General features: G+C 43.2%; 1 protein-coding gene across 4 annotated transcripts in view; it reads right to left on the bottom strand.

Annotated features, from left to right (window-relative positions):
* Positions 1 to 17,105, bottom strand: part of tmem255a (transmembrane protein 255A) — a 47,748-nt gene extending 30,643 nt beyond the window's left edge. For 2 of the 4 annotated variants that reach the window (XM_052021461.1, XM_052021459.1), the window contains exons 1-3: positions 16,796 to 17,105; positions 16,459 to 16,601; positions 10,695 to 10,757 (exon numbers count right to left, since the gene is read on the bottom strand). In XM_052021461.1, coding sequence (XP_051877421.1) covers positions 10,695 to 10,757; positions 16,459 to 16,601; positions 16,796 to 16,850 — 261 coding nt within the window. In that variant the 5' untranslated portion in view covers positions 16,851 to 17,105. The remainder of the gene's footprint in view (positions 1 to 10,694; positions 10,758 to 16,458; positions 16,602 to 16,795) is intronic. The other 2 variants (XM_052021460.1, XM_052021462.1) reach the window with 2 other exon arrangements.
* Positions 17,106 to 22,759: the final 5,654 nt, after the last annotated feature.

The raw sequence follows: 22,759 nt of genomic DNA, 5'->3' as shown, positions 1-22,759 counted from the left end.
AAGGAGAGGTTGAACAAACGTCGATTGTTTTCTCTGGAGCATCGGAGGCCGAAGGGAGATCTGATAGAAGTTTATAAAATTATGAGAGTCAAAGATAGGGTAGACAGTCAAAGTGTTTTTCCCAGGGTAGGAATGTCAAATACTAGAGGGCATAGCTTTAAGGTGAGAGGGGAAAAGTTTAAAGGAGATGTGGGAGACAGATTTATTTTCAAAAAGAGAACAGTAGGTGCCTGGAATGTATTGCCAGGGTCAGTGGCGGAAGCAGATATGATAGTGGTTTTATGCAGGCACATGAATATGCAGGGAACGGAGGGATGTGGATCACGTACGGGCAGATGGGATGAGTTTAATTTGGCACCATGGTCAGCACAGAAGTGGTGGGCTGAAGGGTCTTTCCTGTGCTGTACTGTTCTATGTGTGGTTGTAAAACATTGGTGGTTAACAATCTTCTACACAAAAGGATGTTGCTCACCTCAAGGAAATCTTCAAAGATGCCATGGTTATTAGAACTTCCAGCTCTCAGTTTGGTTCTAGAGTCTTGGAATGTTCCATTTACTGAACTTGTGAAGGAAGTGAAAACAGTAAATGCTGGAAACACTCAAAAGACCAGGCAGCATCTGTGGAGCGAGAAACAGAGTTAATGTCTCAGGTTAATGACCTTTCTTCAGAACTTGGGCTTTCAGGTCATCAACCTGAAATGTTAACTCTGTTTTTCCCTCCACCAATGCTGCATGACCTTCTGACTGTTTCCAACATTTTCTGTTCTTATTTCAGATTTCCAGCATCTGCAGCTTTTTGCTATTTGAGAATTAGATGGCTATGGCATCGGTGTTGGATTGGAACCAAGCTACAGAAGTGAAGAGGACTTTATGTGGAAAATACTCAACATGATTCAAATATATTTACTGTACCTAAGGTGGCAAGATCTGATACAGATGATGGACTGCATCAGACCTTTATGCGAATAGGACATCCCTGGACAAATCTCCACATTGTTGGGTAGATGCCAGTGTTGTATCTGTACTGGAATAGCTTGCTTAGAGCAGCAGCTAGTTCAAAAGTGCAAGGCTTCAGTACTACAGCTGGGATATTGACTGTCCAAGAGCTCTCGGCTATTTCTTGATATCATGTTTATAATATTCTGCAGCACCAAACTGTATTTGTTGCTGTTATTAATTAGAGTTGCAGTCCTGATGCAGGGTCTCAACTTGAAATGTTGACAATCCCTTTGCCTCCAGAGATGTTGCTTGATCTGTTGAGATCTTCCAGCAGTTTACTTTTTGATCTAGATTCCAGCATCTGGAATCAAACAAGATTGAGATAAAATTTGATAGAGATGGACAAGATCATCACAGGTTTAGATAGAGCAGGAAGAAGGCAGTTCCCTATAGCAAGTGGTTAAGAAGTGGTTAAGGTTTATTTAAAGTCATGTGCAAAAGATACAGGAATAATGCAAAAAGATTTTTTTCTTGCACATTTGCTTGTAGGGGAGGTTGGAACAGAATAAGTGCAGGGGTATGGGGAAGGAGCGGGTTAATGATTGCTCTACAGATAGCCAGCATGGAATACATGAGTCACATCGTCTCCTTTATGATGTAACAAATCTATTATACATGAAAAATCACTCTGCCAGTTCGTCAGCCTGGTAGATGTACATCAGCACAGGGCACCGGTGTCCAAGAAAATGTACGTCACTGTTAGTTATCTTTGTACATGTACCAAGAATGTGAGGAGCTGATCCTTTATTGGGAACTGGGTCTCATCCTAGCATCAGCATAGTTTTATATTGGTTGAGAAAAGCATTGACATGATTGCAGGCTGGGCTGGGATGGGATGGGATGTGGGCCACTATGGTGATACATTGTTTGGTGAACAATCTGCTGGAGGAGCTCAGAGGGTTGAGCAGCATCTGTGGGAGGAAAGGATGTTTCGAGTCAAAACCCTGCCTCAGCACTCAAATACTGAGGTCCTCCAGCAGACTGTTTGTTGCTCCAGATTCCAGCATCTGCAATCTCTTGTATCTCCATGGTATACCGAATGAACCTCAGTATTGAAGTATCTGACCTCAAACACTTCCAGAAATTTGCTGCCTTGTCAGAATCATTGCTGAGAATCTGATCAAGAGATATTAGTGATGGTGCATGGAAGGCAAAAATGCTTTTCAGTTGGCACTATAGGAATATCAGCAGTGCAGCAAACTATGTTGATCCATCTTGCAGTGCTACTCGGTACCAGATCTAGAGGATGCCTGAACTGAGAAAGGTAAAAATTACAATAAGGATTCACCTTTGTATCAAACTCCTTGCTGCAGATCGGAATTTCAATCAAGGTTGTGACTGCTCAAGCATATTCTCTTCCACTGTCACTCGAAGGCACATGCAGCAGCTTTCTTCAACCATACAACACTGTGGCACATTACACTGGGTTTTCCAAAGCAGTGAAAGAATGGTGCCAGCCATTTGTTAGACTTGCACTTTACAGCAGATTTTTTAAGAATATAAATGGCATACTTCATGGCAATTTATTGACAGCCAAACACCCAGAAAGAGCAGCAGCCTTTGCAGAGCATCGAGGAACAAACCATGCCACTGTGTGTCCTTTTAACCAATAGGATTGAAGAAGCGTTAGAACAGTACAGCTCAATACAGGCCCTTCGGCCCACAATGTTGTGCCAACTTTTAAACCTCACCTAAGACTATCTAACCCCTTCCTCCCACATATCCCCCTATTTTAAATTCCTCCATATGCTCATCTAGTAATCTCTTGAATTTGACCAATGTACCTGCCTCCACCACCACCCCAGGCAGTGCATTCCATGTCCCAACCACTTTCTGGGTAAAAAACCTTCCTCTAATATCTCCCATGAACTTCCCACCCATTGCCCTCTTGTATTGAGCATTGGTGCCCTGGGAAAGAGACGCTGGCTGTTCACTATCTATTCCTCTTAATATTTGGTACACCTCTATAATGTCTCCTCTCATCCTCCTCCTTTCCAAAAAGTAAAGCCCTGATTCCCTTAGTCTCTCCTCATAATGCATACTCTCTAATCCAGGCAGCATCCTGGTAAATCTCCTCTGCACCCTTTCCAACGCTTCCACATCCTTCCTATAATAAGGCAACCAGAACTGGACACAGTACTCTAAGTATGGTCTAAAGAGAATTTTATAGAGCTGCATCATTACCTTGCAGCTCTTAAACTCGATCCCTCGATTTATGAAAGCTAACACCCCATAAGCTTTCTTAACTACCCTATCCACCTGTGATGCAACTTTCAGTGATCTGTGGATATGGACCCAGATCCCTCTGCTCCTCCACACTACCAAGAATCCTGCCATTAACTTTGTACTCTGCCTTGGAGTTTGTCCTTCCAAAGTGTACCACCTCACACTTCTCCAGATTGAACTCCATCTGCCACTTATCAAGTGTTAATTAAAAATGCAGAGACTGGGCTAATAACTACAAGTTAGAGTATTTAAATCAATGTCAAATCATGTACAGAAAGCAAAAGAGAGAAAGGAAAGGTGGAACTGGAGAAAAAGATAAGACAGGAAAGTTGAAAATCTCTAGCAGTAGTTACAAGGTGAAGGAATGAGACTTCACGTTTATAAAAATGTTCATTTTCAGATTCAGAGACGCTATTTGGCGGTAATTAAGACAGCTTAAGATTGTACATGGTCAACCTTTTTCTGTTGAGTTTATTTTGCACCTATGATGTCAGTACAGGAATTTAACTCTCTTCCAAGTTTGAAGTAGCGAGTCAGACTACAATGAATTATTCTGGTGTAGTTTTGGTGGTGAAATGCATCTCCAAAAGCAACATCTGGATTTCATCCTTTAACTACAAATCTGTGGTCACTGGAAGTCAGTGTCCCATTTTGACTGAACAGCAGTGAGTGGTGTTAGTCTCACTGTCACTGTCACAGCAAAACCCAGCCCAATGTAAATTCAGGACACAGTAGAAGCCTCTAAAAGGGCTGGATCTGGACAAAGAAGAGAGGAGCTGACTTTGATCAATGAATTCCAACAGGTTGATTGGGACTGCCAGGGCCAATCCTCAGAAGGATGACAGTCAGAATAGATGTCTTAATGTATGGGAGGTCAGCTAACTGACTGGGGAGAAGATACACTTGGTTAGCATGCTAACAGGTGAGTGGCACATCTTAGCTCATCCTTTTGTTGCCGTTCTCTCTACATTTCAACAACTCCTTGTCTCAGAGTTCACTGAGAACATTACAGGTTATAGAGAACATAGCAGAAATAGCCTAACTCTCCAAAGTGATGTACCTACTTCATTGGATCACCATAATTTTATTATACTATATGTGCACAGTGAATTTATTCATAGAGTCCTACATAGAGTCTACAGCACAGTAAGAGGTCCTTCAGACCACCGGAACCACACTAATCACCAAGAACTCAGATTTTCCCTAATGCCCACAGCCTCTGTCCTTGCCAATTTGTGAACTCATCCAAATTCTTCCTCAGATTCCTCTTAAACATCCTGCCCCTTGCCTTAAACATCTGCCTTTTGGTTTTATACGCCTCTGCCATGAGGAGAAGTATCTCAGAATCCACTCTATCGATCTCTGCCCCTCATAATTTTTGTTTTCCTCCTCTGCTCCAAGGGAAACAAACCCCGCCTATCCATTCTCTCCTCATAATTGGTGTGCTCAACTGAGCAGAAGTAGAATTGTAGGGAGAACAGTCAGTCATTCTAATGAAAGGTCATTGACTTGAAGCGTTAATTCTGTTTCTTTCTCTAGCTATGTTGCTTGACCTGCTGAGTATCCCCAGCATCCTCCATTTTTATTTCAGGATTACAGCAACTGCAGATTTTTAAATTTTAGGTCAGTCATTGTGACTTTTGTTCAGCAAGATGATCATTTAACCACATTCATAGTACTCCCAGGAGTTCTCTAATTAATCAGCTCAATATCCTTCCTGAGATTAGGTTTCCAAAAATTTATACAATATTATAAATAGTACAGCAGCCTTTCTAGATGTGCACTCTGTTCCTCTGCTAATTGTATCCCATTAGTTGATGTACCATTTTATAAAACAGGCACACACAATACTGACAGTTTCATACATTCATCCATCAGAGCCCCTGTGGGAGGGGAACTGCTTTATTAATAATTTTAGTGAAAAAAATTCAATTTAATCTTCAGCATGATTCTATTTTCAGTAGAATCAATTTCACCCCATATGCCCCCTTCTTAAATCAGCACATGCCATTGCTCCAGTTAGGATATCATATTCTCTTTTATCCTCCATGTTCCAAAACCAATTATCTCACACAACAAGATGCATCAGCCTCCTGTTGTCCAGTTACTTCAAAGATGCAAAGCCTCTTAAGTGCGCTTGCAACATTTCTGATTACTTAATCTACTTCATCATTTTGGTATCCCAGGCAAATTCGGAGACAGCTTATCATAATTTATCTAAGTCACTTATAAACTTTCAAACATCAAAATAATCATTTACAGTTTCCACTTATAAATACTTTCCCAATTGACTTGCTTCCACTGTTCCTGAGTTTCATTCCTTATCTCCAAGCCATTGTTTTTCCAAAGCCATACCCTGTATTTTGTTCTTTGCCCCTTTTCCCCTCAGAAATCATTTAAAAGGTTTCTGGAAATAAAATATACACTAACTGCAGTTTCCCCAACTTCAATATCAACTCCACCAAATTATTTATGACCCCTCTCTCTCTACACAGGTAGACAGAGTGGAGAAGAAGGCATTTGGCAAACTTGCCTTCATTGGTCAGGGTACTGAGTACATAAGTTGGAAACTTACGTTACAGCTGTACAAGACGTTGGTGAGAATGCACTTGGTGTGCATTTCTGGTTGCCTTGCTATAGGAAACCTGTCAATAAGCTGGAAAGTATGCAGAAAAGATTCAGGAGGATGTCACCGGGCTTGAATTATAAGAAGAGACTGGATAGACTGGAGCTGTTTTACCTGGAATATAGGAGGCTGAGGGTGACCTTAGAGGAATATAAAATCATGAGGAGCATAGATAAGGTGGCTGGTCGCAGCCTTTCTCCTCAGGGTAGGGGAGTCTGAGACAAAAGGGCATAGGTTTAAGATGAGAGGGAAAACATATAAAGGGAACTTGAGGAGCAAGTTTTTCCACACAGAGAGTGGTGTGCATATGGAACAAGCTGCCAGAAGAGGTGGTAGAGGCAGGGACAATTTAAAAGACATTTAGACAGGTACATGGATAGGAAAGCCTTAGAGGGATATGAGCCAAATGCAGGCAAATGGGGTTAGCACAGGCTGGCATGGACGAGTAGGGCTGAAGGGCCTATTGCTGTGCTATACGACTCCATGGCTCTTTCAGGAACTCGCGTTGATCATTCTTTAGTAAGCTATCCTTCTTTCAAGTGTTTATTAGATTTCAAAATAATATCAATGAGTTATTTTTCTAAAAAAAACTATGTTATACTCTTCACTATTCTTGCCAGATAAACTTATTTAAGATGGAAGTACTTGGGAGCCTTGCAAATCTGAGAAGTTTCTTCCAAATTTAATGAACTTGCGAAGATTTCAGCCCCACCTTTATGACTACCAGCGGACATTTTAACCTTATCCACCTTTGTATGAAGCAGACACAATTGGGTAGAAGGCTAGCTTTAGATTACACGACAGTTTGGACCTGAAATGCTAACAGTTTTCCTTTCCACAGATGCCACCTGATCTGTTGAGTGTTTTCAGCATTGCCTGTTTTTATTTTATATTTTTAGCATCTGCAGTGTTTTGTCAATTGTTTTTAGACTTGATCTTCATCTAATCCTGTGACATTGATACATTAAATTAAGACTATCCTATAGGTATCCAGACCAAGAGTCTTTTTAAAGTTTTATGAGTGTCCAGTGCCTCAAGATCTTTCCATGAGCCACAGACATTCTACAGAAGAATGATCGACAAACTGAGCCAAAATGCAATTTACAGTGGTAATGTTGGCCAAGATGCCAAGAATTCACAAGCTATGCCAGAAGACCTTGAGATTGCAATAAAGAGTCTTCATTGTCTTATTCAAAGGGTTACCCCCATGATGATAAAAATTTGGACAACAGGCCCAAGGTTGAACCAAAGTAGGGGCTCATACGCTCAGCATCCCGACTCTGAAATAGGAATATTATTACCCAAGAACTCCGAGACCTAGGACTCAACACCTCCCTCTGTAACTGGATCCTTGAATTTCTGACCAACAGACTGCAATCAGTGAGGATAGGCAGCAATACCTCCGACACGATTGTTCTCAACACTGGTGCCCCACAAGGCTGAGTCCTCAGCCCTCTACTCTACTCCCTATACACTCATGACTGTGTGGCCAGATTCTACTCTATTCCATCTACAAGTTTGCAGATGATACCACCGTTGTCGGCTGTATCTCAAACAGCGATGAGTCAGAGTACAGGAAGGAAATAGAGAGCATAGTGGAATGGTGTCATGATAACAACCTTTCCCTCAATGTCAACAAAACAAAAGAGCTGGTCATTGACTTCAGGAAAGGCGGTGGTGTACATGCACCTGTCTATATCAATGGTACTGAGGTCGAGAGGGTTGAGAGCTTCAAGTTCCTGGGTGTGAACATCACCAACAGCCTGTCCTGGTCAAATCACGTAGATGCCACAGCCAAGAAAGCTCACCAGTGCCTCTACTTCCTCAGGAGGCTAAAGAAACTTGGTTTGACCCCTTTGACTCTCACCAACTTTTACCGATGCGCCATAGAAAGCATCCTATCTGGATGTATCACGGCTTGGTACGGCAACTGCTCTGCCCAGGATCGCAAGAAACTGCAGAGAGTTGTGGACACAGCCCAGCGCATCACAGCCACCAGCCTCCCCGCCTTGGACTCTGTCTTTACCTCTCGTTGTCTTGGCGAAGCAGCCAGCATAATCAAAGACCCCACCCACCCAGGACATTCTCTCTTCTCTCCTCTTCCATCGGGTAGAAGATACAGGAGCCTGAGGGCACGTACCACCAGACTCAAGGACAGCTTCTACCCCACTGTGATAAGACTATTGAACGGTTCCCTTATACAATGAGATGGACTACGACTTCACGACCTACCTTGTTGTGACCTGCACTTTCTCTGTAGCTGTGACACTTTACTCTGTACTGTTATTGTTTTTACCTGTACTACCTTAATGCACTCTGTACTAACTCAATGTAACTGCACTGTGTAATGAATTGACCTGTACGATCAGTATGCAAGACAAGTTTTTCACTGTACCTCAGTACAAGTGACAATAATAAACCAATACCAATAGACCTCTTCCTGAATCATTGCTGACTGATAGTATACCATGCATAGGACATTTACTGAATTTATGCCATACCCTCATTGAGCAGCATTTATCCATACAATCATCATATTCCACTTTAATAGTAATTTACCCTTCCATAACAGTCTCACATAAAAGTTCACCCTCTGTCAATCCACCTTACGGACTCTGTTATATCTACATTAGTGCCAGCAGGAATTTGTAAAATAACATTTAACTCCTGCTAATAAACTGATTGTATTTCTTAAAAGGAGGTAAAAATTACTAAAAGCACAATTGCTGGCAATAGCTAAACCCCTACTGCTTCATCCTTCATATGCTGGTTTTGAAACTGTTATTGAAACCTTGTGAGTGGGAAATGAAAGAATATCACTTTAGTGATGACAATGGTGGAAATCAAACTCACCACGGCTACTATAATGATACTGAAGGAGGCCATTTGGCCCATCAGGTCCATGTTGGCTCCAGGGGAGGAATCCCATTAGTCCCATTCCCTTATACCCTGAAACCTAGGTACCTCACACATGCCCATTAACTCCCCTTTAATTAAATTTAACCAGTAATTTACAGTAGCCAATTAACCCACCAGGGATGGAGGAGCACCACCTGAATGGAAACTATGGTGTCACAGAGAGAATGTGTAAATTCCTCACTTTGGTCAGTATATGGAATGAGCTGCCAGAGGAAGTGGTTGAGGCAGGTACATTAACAACATTTAAAAGTTACTGGGGCAGGTACATGGATGGGAAAGGTTTAGGCCAAACACGGGCAAATGGGACTAGTTTAGATGGAAATTTTGGTTGGCATGGACCAGTTGGGCCGAAGGGCCTGTTTCCATGCTGTACGACTTTATGACTCTATGGGGATACAAGGTCACCTGTCTAAAGTGTTAACAGTTTTTCTCTGACTGACTTGGTGAGCATTTCCAGCATTTTCTGCTATATGTGACAATCACATTAATGGATTTAACTCACTTTTCCCAACTACAAAAGGGTATTTTATCACCAAATAAAAGAGACTGTGAAGTCAAATTTTCTTTGGCCTTTACTATGAAGGGATTTGAATACAGGAGTTGTGTGTACAGTTTTCATCTCCTTACCTAAAAATGGATGTATTCCCCACTGACTACTCCAGGAATGACAAGCTTACTGAATTTAGAAGAATGAGTGGAGATCTCATTGAAAACTTACTATATTTTTGCAGGACTCAACAGGTCAGATGCATGGAGAATGTTTCCCCTGGATGAGCAGAAACATGGGTCACCGTATAAGGGGTAGGGCATTTGGGAATGAGAGTGGCAAATTTTCAGAATTCTGAAGCTCGGAGGATGTGGAGACTTAGTCAACTGATGGGTTTCTGGATATTAAGGGAATCAGGGGACTGGGGGTAGGTGAAAGAAGGACAGTGCAGGAAAATAGCATGAGGAGGAAGATCAGCCATGACCTTGGTGAATGGTAGACACCAAATAGCTTACACCAGCACCATTTTATTTTTACATTCTAATGTTCTCATATCTGGAGATATTCAAACTAAAATGACAGAGGGGACAGTGTGAAACTGGCTTTTATTATCTACTTAATGCTAATAAAATGAATACCAATACCTATGGAAAAGTGGTCTTATCCACCACTGGTGCTTTGTCCTTACGACACCATAAAGCCTTTAAAGGATTAATTTGTCCTTGGTTGCTTGTCCCAAAGCATGTGTGTGAGCATCATCTACCTTTTGTACTCACTCCCTTGACATTTGCTTCCATTGACTTCAGTGGAACCAAATTTGCAGAGGTAAGTGCACCCAACAGTTGGTATCCTCGCCCCCTGCTTAGACAAAGTTTTTATCCCCTTCTTCATGATGATGCCGGTTTGTCTCAGACAGACACCTCAGGAGGAAAGAAAAAGGAAAGTCATGCTCAGAAAGCCTTCAAACTGCTCGCTCGCTCAACAGCAGAGGTCAGAGGATAAGTGACTACAGTTCAATTGAACGAGATGAAGATTTAAAGATACAGGTGGAAAACAAAGAATTGCTAAAAGTTTCTCAGTTTATGATGAATTTAAAGCATAACTAGTTCACAGTGAATCTCTTCTGAAGTAATATACATGAAACATATTGCAGATAATTGGTCTCCAACACTCATCACTCTAACTAAATTCCTGCACTGTGTCCAGGCAAGCAGATCATCCACTAAACAGAACTGTGCTCCTCTCCTTCACTTCTGACCCTTTCAGAATTATATCCAATATTCATGGGCCAGCAGTTGAAGTAATGTGCATTAAAGGACCCGTTCCCCTTATAAATATTCACTCACATTTACCTTGCTGCATTTTAATGCTGGCATCGGAAATACATGTACTGGAGCAAATGAGCGTGCATCACTATTTCATCGGAAAACCAACTTACCATCTGTCTTTTATTTTCAAGTAGATTTGACCCAATCAGTCCCAGAAATGATCCAAAACCAAGCTGCAAGTGATTTAAAAAAAAATCCATGAAAATGATGCCATGTGAAAAAAATCGAAGCAACAGTTTCAATAATTCATTCAGACTAGAAGCTCTGTTGTTGTACACGTTGTTTGCATTTTCAATTCATCAATGACAAAACCAACAACAAATGGCTAAAAATCTGGTTTGGTACAGCCCATGGTATAAGAATTAAAGACATTCAAGGTGCAAGGACAATCCAAACAGGTGTGAGGTGAAGCATTACGGAAGGTCAAATTGAAGAGGAATGTATACAGTAAATGGCAGGACCTTTAGGAGCAATGATGTACAGAGGGATCTTGGGGTGCAAGTCCATAGCTCCCTGAAAGTGGCAACACAAGTGGATAGAGTAGTAAAGAAGGCGTACAGCATGCTTGCTTGCCTTCATTGGTCAGCATTGAGTATAAAGGTTGGGAAGTCATGTTGCAGCTGTATAAAGCTTTGGTTAGATCACATTTGGACAACTGTGTACAGTTATAGAAAGGATGTGGAAGCTTTGTAAAGGGTGCAGCAGAGGTTCACCAGGATGTTGCCTGGATTGGAGTTTATTAGCTAAAAGGAGAGGTTGGGCAAACTTGGATCATTTACTCTGGAGTGTTGAAGGCTGAGGGACAACCTGATAGAAGTATACCAAATCAGGAAAGGCATAGACAGGGTAGATAGAGTCTTTTTCCGCAGGGTGGATTGTCAGATATTAGACAGCTTACGTTTAAAGTTGAGAGATGGAACGTTTAATTGAGATTTGCGAGGCAAGTTTTATTCTTACACAGAGAGTGGTAGGTGCCAGGGGAGGTGATGGAAGCAAATACAACAGCAACATTTAAGAGGCATTTAGACAGACACCTGAACAGGCAGGGAGTGGAGGGATATGGATCATGTGCAGGCAGGTGGGATTGGTTTAGATTGGCATCATGGTTGGGACAGACATAGTGGGCTGAAGGGCCTGTTCCTGTGCTGTGCTGTTCCTCTGTTTTAAGAGGAGGCCATTTGGCCCATCATTTCCATGCTGGCCAACAATGAAACTACTGAGACCAATTCCACTTCCCAACTCTTGCTCTGTGGGCTTGTGGGTTACTGTAGGCCATTCTAGTGCTTTTTAAATTTGATGGTTTCTGCTTCAGTTGCCATTTCCACCCACGAGTTCCAAATTCCCACTGCAACACGGGCTTCTTTTTTCTCCTCAGTTCTCCTCCTCTCCTTCCAATTATTCTTATTTTGAATCAATTGACCTCTCTGGTAAGGGAGATAGGCAATACCTTCACTAATTATATGGATAAATTTGTTTTAAATAGCTACATGGAACATTTTAACAATCTTGGGCAAATTGTGTTTCCCTGATTAAATTAACTCTGATGTATTGCAGAGCTAAAGTAAATAAAACGAGATGCCCACGTATCTGGTTTTACTTATATTCCACAACTCCTTATGTTTTCACATTATAATTTTTCAGTTTTTTTTTGTTTAGAATTCCTCTGCCTCACAGATCATTCCCACCCTGCTGCTCCTGAGAAAGACCTAATCCCCACAGTCTCCCCAGTGGCCCGAATGAAATCTGAAAGTAACACAACATTAATACCTTGCACTGACTCATCTAGAATTAAAGCACTACACTTATGAAAAGTGTTTTAAAAAAAGCCTTTCCTACAAATGCAATGTTATTCACAACATCATGTGATACATTTCAATGATGTACACAGATCTGCCATCTAAAAGTGAACATATAATGATAATGAAAAGGTAGAACTATTCTCCATCAGATGTTTTCTATCTACAATTTTTCTCTCAGCTCAACAAAGTTGACAGCAATTTTTAAAAATTGGATAAAATCTGTGCCAATATTTGGTATCACTGGTCTTCACAGGCTAATTTTAAACACAGATTAAGGCAGATATAACACCATATCATGGAAGTGAATGGACACAGTGCACTCTGTTTCCATGCTCAGATCATATATCACACAAGTAGCAAAAGCTGCAATTTCTGCCACCTCATGGGTCATCAGATGTTGCTGGACATCACCAGCCCTCACAACATACTGCCAAACTTGAGCAGCATGGTGTCAGAAAATATCCTTACCATCCTTAAATCTAAACTCAGTCCACATCCATCACATCAATGGATGCTTCCAGTGGCTGCCTGATGGAAAAGAAACTGATTTTCGATCCATTAAAGCTAATGGATGGAAAGTCATGGAGCTTATATCTTGATTGACTCCCTGCAAGTCTCGTTTCTTTACAGGAGGACAAAATCTGTCATCGTCAGCCCAGTGAACAGCCGACCCAGCCACACTTGAGACACAAGTATGCTCTGTCCTGATGCAGGGTTTTGACCCGAAACATCGACAAGTCCTTTCCTCCCACAGATGCTGCTCAACCCACTGAGTTCCTCCAGCAGATTGTTTGTTGCTCCGTACTTCAGAGGACAGCTCCACCACACACACCGTAAATGTTACCTCACATCTCAGCACTCAGCCATTGCCTATTTCTCTAATATAAAATAAGCACACAAACAGAACAGTATAGCACAGGAGCAGGCCCCTTGGCTCACAATATTGTGCCAAACTAATTAAACTAATAATTAAATGTGTAACTAAACTAATCCCTTCTGCCTACACAATGTCCATATCCCTCTATTCTCTGCACACTCATGTGCCTATCCAAGAGCCTCTTAAACACCTCTGTTGTATTTGCCTCCACCATCTCCCCTGGCAGCACATTCCAGGCACCCACTGCTCTGTGTAAAAAAAACTTGCCCCGCACATCTCCTTTGAACTTGCTCCCTCTCTCACCTTAAACGCATGCCCTCTAGTATTAGACATTTCGACCTTGGGGGGGGAAAGTACCGGCTGCCTACCCTATCTATGCCAAACTGCTGGAAAGACTCAGCTACTCAGGCAGTATCTGCAGGGAGAGAAACAAGAGTTAACCCTTTGGGTCAATGACCAATTATCACAAAGGAAAAGTTAGAAATCTAACACGAGGAGAAGCGGTGGAGGGAACTAGGTAAATCTAAGGTGGCTCTCAAGGCAGACTGAATGACACAAATGCACATCGAGCAGGGGTGGTGGAAGGCTTATCAATCACAATTGATTTGCCTGCAGCAAATCTAAAAAGACGGAAATGAGAACAACCAAACAACCCTTCACCAACTTCTCACAGCTGGCAACACCATCACTTGCGTCATTTAGTTCCTCTCGTTCTCTCCACCCTTCTCTGCAACTGAAATCCCGTTTGATTTCCTAGTTCTGATGCAAAGTCTGTTTCTCTCTCCTCAGATGCTTCTTGACCAGCCTCTCTTTTTACCTCAGACTGCCAGCATCTGCAGTTGTTTTGCTTTCCAATGACATATCTCATTGGTGCCCACTAATCCTGCCTCTCAGTAGAATGGCTGCTTCAGCATCCATCCCCACTCCTGGGGGTCCAGAGGAGGTTTACAAGAATGATCGTGGGAACGAAAAGGTTAACCACGCGAACTCTGGGCCTGTACTCACTGGAGTTTAGGAGGATGAGGGGGGATCTCATTGAAACCAAATATTGAAAGGCCTGGATAGAGTGGACGTGGAGAGGATGTTTCCAGTAGTGGGAAGAGTCTAGGACCACAGCCTCAGAATAGAAGGACGTCCCTTTAGAACAGAGCTGAGGATGAATTTCTTTAGCCAGAGGCTGGTGAATCTGTGGAATTCATTGCCACAGACGGCTGTGGAGGCCAAGTCACTGGGTGTATTTGAAGCGGAGGTTGGTAGGTTCTCGATTGGTAAGGACATCAAAGGTTACAGGGCAGGAGAAAAATAAATCAGCCATGATTGAAGGGCAGAGCAGACTCGATGGGCCAAATGGCCTAATTCTGCTCCTATGTCTTATGGTCCTGCAAAACATCACATTGAAATGTGCAATATCTATAGTATCAGAAAAGCCTCATTTTCCATCTCCAATCTTTGGCATCATTGCTGGTTTACCTTCCTCCTCAAATACTCACCTACTGTGTCTCCTCCTTCCACCCCTTTGCAAATGCTGCTACCTTACAGGATCACAAAACCCGTCCTTGTTTAGCTTGGTGAGAAGTCACCCCACCCATGCTTGCATCAGATCCATCACACACACCTTCAACTAGTGTCCATTGTCTCTTCGCCATTAAGATGATGGCTAGACAGAGCTGGTTGTCTACCCATCCTCCAGGACAAGTCTGCCCCCTTTTTCTGTGGAATCAAGCATCATGTAACAGATTAACTATGGTGGTCTGGTGGAGTATCATTGAGTTCATTTAGCCCAACAGATGGCTAGGTATCATGAACTCTTCCCATTCACCCTTCTGTTTCTTTCCTCATGGACTGGTTTGCCTTTGAATGCCAGTGGTAGGAGATCCCATGTTCTGGCCACCCTCTGGGTAAAAAAGTTTCTCCCAAATTCCTTAATGAATTAATAGTAGTTACTATTATTTAGATATTTATTCATTTGTTAATGTAGGATTACTTCAATCATTCACACAGTGGTACAGCACAGAAACAGGCCCTTCAGCCCAACTCATTCATGCTGACCAAGATGCCTAAGCTAGTCCCATTTGTCCCATATCCTTTTAAACCTTTCCATGCCTTGGGAAACCAGCTAACATAATCAAGGACCCCTCCTACCCAGGTCATTCTCTCTACCCCCTCTCCCGTCAGGAAGAAGATACAAAAGCTGGAAAGCACGTACCACCAGAGTCAAGGACAGCTTCTATTCCACTGTTATAAAGACTCTTAAATGGACCTCTCATATGCTAATAATGAACTCTTGATCTCCCAATCTACCCCGCTGTGGCCCCTGCACTTTCTTTGTCTACCTGCACTTCCTCTGTAACTGCAACACTATATTCTGCATTGTTTTCTTTTTACTACCTCAGTGTAATTATGTAGGGCATAATCTGTCTGGATAGCATGCAAAATAAAAGCTTTTCACTGTCTCAGTACATGTGACAACGATAAACCAATTCCAGTCCACGTACCTGTCCAAATCCTGAACCGAAACGATGACCGCCTGCTTTTCTCCACGGATGCTGCCTGACCTGCTAAATTCCTCCAGCATCATAGTGTTTTTCATCTTTTAAATGTTATTATTCTACCCGCCTCAACCACTTCCTCTGGCAGCTCATTCCATCCACCCACCACCCTCTGCGTGAAGAAGTTGCCCCTCAGGTCCCTATTAAATCTTCACTCTCTCACCTTAAACTGACGCCTATTTTGATTCCTATTCGCGGGGGGGGGGGGGGGGGGGAGAGACTGTGCATTCATCTTATCTCTGCCCCTCATGATTTTAGACGCCTCCATAAGGTCACCCCTCAGCCTCCTACACACCAAGCAATGAAGTCCTAGCCTGCCCAACCTCTCCCTATAACTCAGACCCTCGAGTCCTGGCAACATTCTCACAAGACTTCTTTGCACTTTTTCCAGATAAATTCTCATTCATGCCGAGCGCACCAGACATGATGAGTTAAGGGTAAATAGTAAAACTTCCCCGCACTTTTAAGGCCTTCTAAAGGTTTATTCGTCCTTCCAAAACAGAAACAGCAAGATTATACCTGTGGTGGCTGCACTGGTTGTGAGACTGTGAACGGAAACAACCGGTGCAATAATCACAACAGCGAGCGGCGAATGCTGCTGACAATTCCCCCAATGCCGAGCGCATCTCATCTCTGCTCCAATACTTACTATGACCCCTGGGTAGTATCCTCCGACTGAAACATTCAGGGTCCGTGTAGTGGCAGCCAAGCCCACAGTCAGAATCAACACCGATGCAATGAGGAGGGCTCCGCTCACCAGCAGAGAAGCTCTCTTCCTTTTATTGAACAACCCTGCAAAGAGACGGCACGCCGTTATTCCCCCCTTTTAAAGCAGAGGTCAGAGTGACAGTGATTGAGTGCAGGCACAGAATGCAACCTTACACTGGGGGGGGGGGGCATTTATCTGTTCCCGTGGGAGGGGTGGAAGGGATGCAGTAATGTGCATTCCCTGGGCCGATCTCACCTTGCAGCCAGTGTTCACCTACCTACTGAATCGTGCAGGGTTAATCCACTGGGTTGCTGAGTCAGAGAGTGCTGCATACTGAACCCCGCCGAAGACTGAGCTCTTACCCGGTGCCTCAGGCCACCAGAAGCGTGCAACGGGCATGCATGTTGCCCCCAGGTGGATTAGCACGCCGGGCGAACGGAGATTGCAGACTGCACGGTGCGATTCCAGCCCTGTCACTGTTTATCCCTGCCCGCACTGCCGTGCTGGCTACCGGCGTGCGCGCATGCGCCGGGAGCCCAGTGCGCGAAGACATGGAGCAAGCTCCCGGGACTCGCTTTAAAGCAGGATGCAAATGCAGAAGGACATCATCTCCTTCCCTTCCTCATTCCCAGGTCCCTGCAGTGGCAGGAGTAACCGCACTTCCCCTTCTCTTCATTGCTTTGAGTTTCCTCTTAGCAACATATCGCTTTAATTGGCCGGTGCAAACTACTGTATTGATCACCGGCTGTAAATATGTTAATTTTAGCGCACAGAACTCAGAGGAAGCCAAATATGCTACAAATTAACATCTTACATCCGAATTGCAATGGTTAGGAGAACGGCTGCTTGTGAATAAAGTAATGCATTTACTTTAAGCAAGTTTATTCAAAGTATCTTTAATGCAGGAAATGTAACCAGGGATTTTATATTTAAACATTGTTCTCAACTTGTGGCGTTGTTTTCCTGGCACATCCTGCGTGGAGCCTCCTTTCATCCTGATGATGCTCGCACCACGTGCTAGTAAAGGGAACTCCGGGATATTGACCCAGCTGAGATGAAGGAACCTGGTTTACGTCCAAATCCGTGTCTTAGAGGGGAACTTGGAGGTTACAATGTTCCCACAACATTGTTGCTCCGGACCCGATCTGTGGAAGCGGTCACAGCTGAGCGATGTGCTTTTGATGTAACCTTGGTGAGTTGCTGCAGCGTATCCGAACACTGCAGTAAACCTTCCAAATGCAATAGTGTTCCAGATTCATCACCTTGCAGTGACTACTAGTGTCAGTCTATTAGAGATTGATACAATACATTTGAACCCTTCCTACAATAAATACGTCAACCCTTCACTGATGCTAAGCGTGAAGACCGAGTTCAATGTCAATGATATCAATCTGCTCAATAATGATCGAGTGTCCTTTGCAACTGCACACGCTGGACCGGCGTTGAGTTTTCCAACATATCCTTGACGAACTTTGTTGATGGTGGAGAGGCTCCGAGGGTTCAGGAGCTGAACATTTTTTTTGCAGAATAACCATTGTCCTCCGCCTCTTGTAGCCATCGCTGCAAAGTCCAATCCCATCGTAACCCCCGGGACGGTGACCGCGGAGAGCTGGGCAGCGCTGTAACAAGTCAGTAAACGATGGCTGACTTTGCCTTTGTTCCCTCTCCGGGACCTGTGACGGCAATGGCTTACATTTCAAAAATCCGAAAGGCTCTAAAGAGTTTGAACTTTTGAAAGGGTCTATATAAATCCATCTTGTTTCTATTCAACTTCATTCATTAAGCCTATTTGTGATGTCCAGTGTCGACTGTATGTTGACATAGGCGGCTTCAGAATCGTGAAAGGAGTTGAATCGCCGGTGTCTGAGATTTCAGCAGAGGGAAACTTATTAATGAAGCAATTAAAGATCATTTGAATTGAGGATACTTTTATGGTGTCCTGGATTTTGGTGATGAGGTGAGAGAGTGTCCCATACAATCATAGAGTCATACAGCACAGAAACAGGCCGTACAACCCACACCCAGCACCTATTTTACACTAATCCTAACCCACTCTCTCCTCATCAACAATTTCCCACCCCCACCCCAAGATTCTACCAATTATCTATATACTCGGGGCAATTTACAGTGGCCAATTAACCTACCAACCTGCACATTTCTGGGATACGGATGGAAGCTGGAGCACCTGGAGGAAACCCATGTGGTCACGGGGAGAACGTGCAAACTCCAGATTGACAGCAGCAGAGACGAGAATTGAACCTGGATCACTGGAGCTGTGAGGAAGTTCCACTAAATGCACTACTGTGTCACCCTTGCAGTTCATAGTTACTCAATACTGGACAACTAGACCTATCTTTAATTTATCTCACTCACAGTGGTACCACTGATGGAAGATGCCCTAATTGGAGTTTTTGGCTTCATAGAGATAATGCAGTTCTCTGGACACTGGCACCTGCCACAAATAACCAACACCAGATTAAGATTAGATATTTATTTATTAGTCACATGTACATCGAAACACACAGTGAAATGTGTCTTATTGCGTCACTGAGAATGTGCTGGGGGCAGCCCGCAAGTGTTGCCACTCTTCCAGTGCCAATGTAGCATGCCCACAGCTCCTAACCCGTATGTCTTTGGAATGTGGGAGGAAACCAGAGCACCCGGAGGAAACCCACGCAGACACATGGGGAGAACGTACAAACTCCTTACAGATAGTGGCTGGAATTGAACCCAGGTTGCTGGCGCTGTAATAGTGTTATGCTAACTGCTACACTACCATACTGCCTCTAATTAGGGTGTTATTTAAACAAAAATCAATGTATTGATTGATGTGTTAACGGGATAGGTGCTGGTTAGGACATGAGCAACAGAGTTTGAATGGTTTCAAGTGGACATAGGTTTAAGGTCAGAGGAAGGAGTTTTAAAGGGGATCTGAAGGGTGCAACTTTACACAGAGAATGACTGCTACTTGGAATGTGCTGCCAGAGGAGGTAGTAGAAGCAGATACAATTACTATGTTTAAGAGGCATTTAGAACAGGCACTTAAATTGGCAAGGCATAGAAGGACGTGGTCCTAATGCAAGCAAGCGGGATCATTGTAAAAAGTTGGCACAGATGTGGTGGGCTAAGGGCCTGTTTCTGTGCTGTATGATTGAAGGCTCTATGTTATTGGGCAGTAGAGCAAAGGAAGTCATTCGGAATAATGAAGTCTGAAGGTAACAAAGGCAAAATTAGTAGTGAAGATGAGGTCAAGTGATGCATCTTCACAACCCGATGACCTCAACAATAACCATGTCCTTCAGGATTCTAAAACTCAAATAACTGCCAGTAGTACAGAGAAAGTTTTAGTGGTTGATATTGAACATTCCTCCTTGCTTTCTCCAAGTGTGTTCAACTTGGAGAACTACTGATTCATGTTGAAGTACTGATTCAAGAAGGAGACTGGCAGATGGTGAGCAACAGTAGGCTTTCTTGACTTTGCTGGACCTGAAGCTGTGAGACTTCCTGGGGTCCAGAGATATAATTGTGGGCTCTCAGGCCAATAAATAATCTGACAATATACCACAATCCCCCACATCCTGTAGGTTTACCCTGTTACTTGCACATGAGACACCTAGACAAGGTGCTGGAAGACCCAGAGAGGTTGGTAGAGATGACAATTCTAGGCTATGGCTTAACTAGTTGGAGGTATTGTTCTTCTACCAGCCATCGGATGTTAATAATGCTGCTTTAGCAGAGTTGACTGCTTTGAAATTGCCCAAGTGTTGCCTGGCACTTGTGGAATTATTTCCTTATTTCTGTAATGATTGCTTATAACTGTGGCACTGCCCAGCGCATCACGGACACCAGCCTCCCCTCCTTGGAATCTGTCTTTACCTCTCACTGTCTTGATGAAGCAGCCAGCATAGTCGAAGACCCCACCCACCCGGGTCATTCTCTCTTCTCTGCTCTTCCATCAGGTAGAAGATACAGGAGCCTGAGGGCACGTACCACCAGGCTCAAGGACAGCTTCTACCCCACTGTGATAAGACTATTGAATGGTTCTCTTATACGATGAGATGGACTCTTGACCACACAATCTACCTTGTTGTGACCTTGCACCTTATTGCACTGTACTTCCTCTGTAGCTGTGACACTTTACTCTGTACTGTTATTGTTTTTACCTGTACTACATCAATGCATTCTGTACTAACCCAATGTAACTGCACTGTGTAATGAATTGACCTGTACGATCGGTATGCAAGACACATTTTTCACTGTAGCTCAGTACAAGTGACAATAATATACCAATACCAATACCACTGAAAGTCATTGTGAACCAGAGGCATTTATACAGCAATATGACAGTTTTCATGGTTGTGATTTGTACTGAATTTGTCCATAATGGTCAGATCTATAAAATTCAGCTTTGACAACATGGCAGTGATTCAGAACCACAATCTTTGCATTCCCCCTCCAGCACATCTACCACACTACTGGAACCCACCACAAATCAGCCTTCAGCTTCCAAAATCAGGAGGTGCAGCATCGCTATGCCTTTCTTGTTGCTGGATATTGAAGTTATCCACACACAATACATTCTGTACCTAGCTTTCCTCAGTGCTACTCAGGTGCTGTCCATCATGGGAAATTACTGACTCACGATGCTGCCTGCTGAAATTTCTTATAATTTTCTCAGCTAATTTTCTGCAGTGGGATATAACTTACTCATCCACTTTGTGTTAACTTTTACCAGTGTGAGCCAGGCTACCTGTGCTAACTGCAGCTTGTCCACAAGCAGAAGAAATAGAAGCGGGAGTGGGTCAGTCGCACCCCACCCCCACCTACCCTGCAGTCAATAAGACCTTTTATCTCACTGCTGCTCTCCTGCACTCACCCTATACCCCTCGCTTCCCTTAAAATCTATTTTGAATATACACAGTGATTGAGCGTCCACAGCAAAGGTTAAGTGAGTAGGCAAGTGGCTGGGAGATGGAGTATAATGTGGGGAAAAATGAAAAAGCAGATTATTTACTAAATGGAGTGAAACTACAATATGTTGTGTCACAAAAGGATATGGAAGTTCTAATACATGAAAATTAGCATGCAGGTACAGTGAATAATTAGGAAAGTGAATGGAAAGTTGGCCTATCCGGATGCATCACGGCTTGGTATGGCAACTGCTCTGCCCAAGACTGCAAGAAACTGCAGAGAGTTGTGAACACAGCTCAGCTGTGTCCACAAACAGCTCACAAAAACCAGCCTCCCCTCCACGGACTCTATCTACACTTTTTGCTGCCAGCATAATCCAAAACCCCCCCCCACCCTGGATATTCCCTCTTCTCCCCTCTCCCATCGAGCAGAAGATACAAAAGCCTGAAAGCACGTACCACCAAGCTCAAGGGCAGCTTCTATCCACCGTTATAAGATTATTGAATGGTTCCCTAGTACGATAAGATGGACTCTTGACCTCATTATGGCCTTGCACCTTATTGTCTACATGCACTGCACTTTCTCTGTAACTGTAACACTTTATTTCTGCGTTCTATTATGGTTTCCCTTTGTACTACCTCAATGCAGTGTTGTAATGAATGTATGGATGGCATCCAAAACAAAGTTTTTCACTGTACCTCAATGCATGTGACAATAATAAACCAATTTACCTTTATTGAAAGGGTTATGGAGTATAAAAATAGGGCACCTTGTGGTGTAGCTGGTGAGGTCCCATCCAGGTACTGCATTCAGTGCCCACTGACCAGTGGGCACCCATCTCTATTAATCCCACCTTCTAGCACTTGGTCTGTAGCCTTCTATACCTGGGTGTTCTAAGTGCTCATCTAGATACTTCTTAAATACTGTCAGTGCCTCTGCTTCCTCTGCTCTCTTTAAGGCCTTTGCTTATCAAAAATCTATCTACCTCTGCCTCAAAATATTCAAGGACTCTGCTTCTTGTACTCGTTAAGGAAGTGAGTTCAAAAGACCTATGACCCTCAGAGAGAAAATTTTTGCCTTCTCTGTCTTAAATGGGTGGCACTTTTAAACAGTGACAACTAGTTCTTTAGTTTTCCACAAGAGGAAACAATCAGTTCACATCTCCACTATCAATATCACAATCTTAAATGTTTCAGTCAAATCAACTCTCACTCTTCTAAGTTGTCCATCCTTTCTTCAAAAGGTAGCTGGCTGATTCCAGGTATCAGTCTGGAAAGCATTCTGTGAATTGCTTGTGCTGCATTGACACATTCCTTAAATAAGGAGACCA

The sequence above is a fragment of the Pristis pectinata genome, chromosome 8 (assembly GCF_009764475.1).
Source record: "Pristis pectinata isolate sPriPec2 chromosome 8, sPriPec2.1.pri, whole genome shotgun sequence".
In the NCBI taxonomy this organism is placed as follows: Eukaryota; Metazoa; Chordata; class Chondrichthyes; order Rhinopristiformes; family Pristidae; genus Pristis; species Pristis pectinata.
The sequence above is the reverse complement of the archived record's forward strand: the minus strand, read 5'-3'. Positions and strand labels throughout refer to the sequence as shown.